The 3,222-nt window shown below is 41.5% G+C and overlaps 1 protein-coding gene across 1 annotated transcript; it reads right to left on the bottom strand.

Annotated features, from left to right (window-relative positions):
• Positions 1-746: 746 nt before the first annotated feature.
• LOC127801144 (hydroquinone glucosyltransferase-like) lies at positions 747-2,717 on the bottom strand. The gene has a single exon (XM_052336019.1). The coding sequence runs from the start codon at positions 2,668-2,670 to the stop codon at positions 1,249-1,251; it is 1,422 nt and encodes a 473-aa protein (XP_052191979.1). The 5' UTR covers positions 2,671-2,717; the 3' UTR covers positions 747-1,248.
• Positions 2,718-3,222: the final 505 nt, after the last annotated feature.

Here is a 3,222-nt window from a genome sequence, read left to right as displayed (position 1 = left end):
TTCACCCACTCTCTGTTATGTTTTTTTTATTTAAGAAATGTAATTTTAATTTAAAATAAGAGATGATTTTAAGATATAATTGATACTGTTGCAATAAGTTGGTATTTAAAGTGATCTTAAATGAGAAAATAAATTATTTAATTATTTGTGTGATCTTATTATATATATATTAATATTAACATTTTTAATGACAACTATCAAGATTGCTATTGTTACATCTGATTACAAAATAATAAGAAAAAAATTGTTGTTATATATATTTGATTGTAAAATAATAAAAAAATATATTTAATTATATTAGATTTGATCTTAAAAATATTAATTTTACTCCAATCTTATTTTACACTGATTTAAGTAATTTTACCAAGTTATAATTTCACTTCAATCTTATTTTACACTACTCCAATTTTACCAAGTAATTTTACTCCAATCTGATTTAAGTAAAATATTAATCTTATTTTACACAAATGTTATAATTTTATAAGTAAATAATTTAAATTAAGTAATTTAATTAATATCCTCAAATTGAAGAAAAATTAATAACAGAGCATGAAAGAAGCAAAAATAACACAAGCAATATTTTTTACTTAATTGTCAAATATACAATCAAAATAAATTATGTTCTTTCATAATTCAAAATAAATTATATTTTTTAATTTTCATTTCAACAGCTAAATCACCATAAAAAAACAACATAAGCAAAAAAAATAATGGCAGAAAAAAGAAAGAATATAAATATATATATGTATATGTAAAAAATTAAAATATTTATATATATATAAACGTTGTCTTTTATAGCCGCGATGGAACCTGACAGTGGCGGTCTGAGTGACGTGGGGGGGTCAACGACGAGCGACGACAGATAGGCCATTCTTGGGCGATGGTGGTGTGAAAGCGATGTGATGGGTGGGGGGGGGGGGGGGGGGGGGGACACTGCAAGCCAGGGGTTTGAGAGACAGAATATGAGAGAGATAGATTGGGTTTGAGAGAGGGGGGAGACACTTGCGGGTTGGAGAGAGAGAATGAGGGAGAGATAGAGTGAATTTGAGAGTGAGTAGTTTTGACAGAGAGAGGGAGTGAAAGTAAAAGAGAATTGGATCTGAAAGTAAAAGAGAGAAAGAGCAAAGAGTTAACTTGTAATTTTGGCTGTAGGGTTAACTTATAATTTAGAAGGATTTGTCAACCCATTTATTGCTGCGTTCGTCCGTCTAGCATTATTCGGTGGATATTATTCTATTGGTCCCCAACCTAACTACGAGCCGCCTTCTTCTTCTTCTTCCACATCTCGGCCAACTCGGCGAGGGACCTCGCCGAAGGGCCGCCGTCGGCCAGCACCTTCCCGGAGGCGTCCTTAAGGTCTCTCATACGGCTGCGTAGCTCCTTCCCTTGCTCTCCCTCAATTAAACTCTTTACAACTCTCGCAATCTCGGCCCTTCCAACAAGCTCATTTTCCCCTGCTTTTGGCCGCAGCGCCACTTTTATGTCCTCTGTTAACATCACGGCGTTCATCTTTTGCTCCGCGTAGAGCGGCCAAGCGATCAACGGAACGCCGTTGATGATGCTCTCCAGCACCGAGTTCCAGCCGCAGTGGCTGAGGAATCCACCGGCCGACCGGTGACGGAGAATTTGGGCCTGCGGCGCCCAGGACGGCACTACCAGACCCAAGCCTTTGGTCCTTTCTAGAAAACCTTTTGGCAGGAAAGCGAAAGGGTCTTTTGTGCTGTGAACAGTGAAGTAATTGGCGTTGGCAACTTCATCGTTTGGGCTTCGAACAACCCACATGAATCTCTGTTCACTCATTTCCAAACCAAATGCAAGCTCGATTAGTTGATCATAGGAGAGGGTCCCACCGCTGCCAAATGATATGAACAAGACTGACCCGTTTGGCTGATCATCCAGCCACCTCAAACAACCGGACCCATCAACCCCGCCGCCGCCAGCCATTTGAACCAGCGGCCCCACCGGGTAAATGGGTGGGTTACCCGTTCCTTGGTCTTGCAGAACTCTCAGGGATCCAGGTTCCAGGTCCTCGAAGCTGTTCACTATTATCCCCTCCGCCAAACGGAAGCGTGTTGAGTGATGGAGAATCCACTTGTAGGCATCGTTCTTTCTGTCGTGAACGGGGTCAAAGAGATCCCTCCCGTGAACCGGTATACAACCCGGGATCCGAACGGGCTCCGGTAGGTCTCTGTACTCGCAAGTAACCGCTTGATCGAGCTTTGGCAAGTGAAAACACAGAGATAAACACATGGCCGTGGATGGGAAGAAGACGTAGGGAGAAACCTTGAATTCCACGGCCACATCAAAGGCATCAGTTGCGAAGAGATCCACCACCAAAGCAGCGACCTCGGAACTGTCAACCAGAGACTTGAACACTTTGTAGAGAGACGGCAGCGAGCGTGCCACCGTGAGAGATATCTGCGTCTCGATCTTGGCGTTTGCCGGCAAGTCGTCGAGGCTGACTGGAGGAAGAAGAAGGTGGGTTATGCCGGCAGGAAGGGCATCGAGGAAGGCCTTTTGGGAGGCCGACAAAGGGCCGAGGGTTGGAACGATGAAAGTAACGTGGAAGCCATGGCAGAGAAAGAGTCGCTTGGCGAACTCTGCGAGAGGGATGAGGTGACCCATACCCGGAGAGGGAAGAATGGCTACGTGGGGCTTTTGTTGTTCCATGTTAGAAGCTTAATTGGTTGGTTTTTGGCAGATGGGAGATGTGTAATGCTCAATTTATATATATAGACGCCTTTGTGATTTTTCATCCATTCCTAACTTTTTTTTTTTAATAGGAAGAGAGAAATTTAAAAAAAAAAAAGAGAACCTTATTATATATCACACTATTATTATATATGAAAACAAAATTTGATTTAAAATGAAACAAAATAGAAAAGATGGTGCAAGGAGAAGCCAAGGGTACGTAATTATCCAGAGAGGTGGGGGTTGATGAGAAGTCAAAACAAAATGGAATGGGAGCTAGATGTCACGCAAGCGTAAGCCATATGTCACCTAGCTACTGTCCAGTGTACGGAAAGGGAGGGAGGGAGAGTACCGCATGATCGATCGAACTACATACAATCTGACATCAAACTTCTTTGACCAAAATCCATGCATGCAATCCTTTCCTTCCTTTTATTTCTTTCTTTCTTTCTTTCTTTCTTTTCTCTACGTACTCTACTCAGCATGCTTGCTGCTTGCCAATTCATTCAACACCTTCAATAATAGTCAACC

Source organism: Diospyros lotus, chromosome 5 (assembly GCF_014633365.1).
Source record: "Diospyros lotus cultivar Yz01 chromosome 5, ASM1463336v1, whole genome shotgun sequence".
NCBI lineage: Eukaryota > Viridiplantae > Streptophyta > Magnoliopsida > Ericales > Ebenaceae > Diospyros > Diospyros lotus.
The sequence above is the reverse complement of the archived record's forward strand: the minus strand, read 5'-3'. Positions and strand labels throughout refer to the sequence as shown.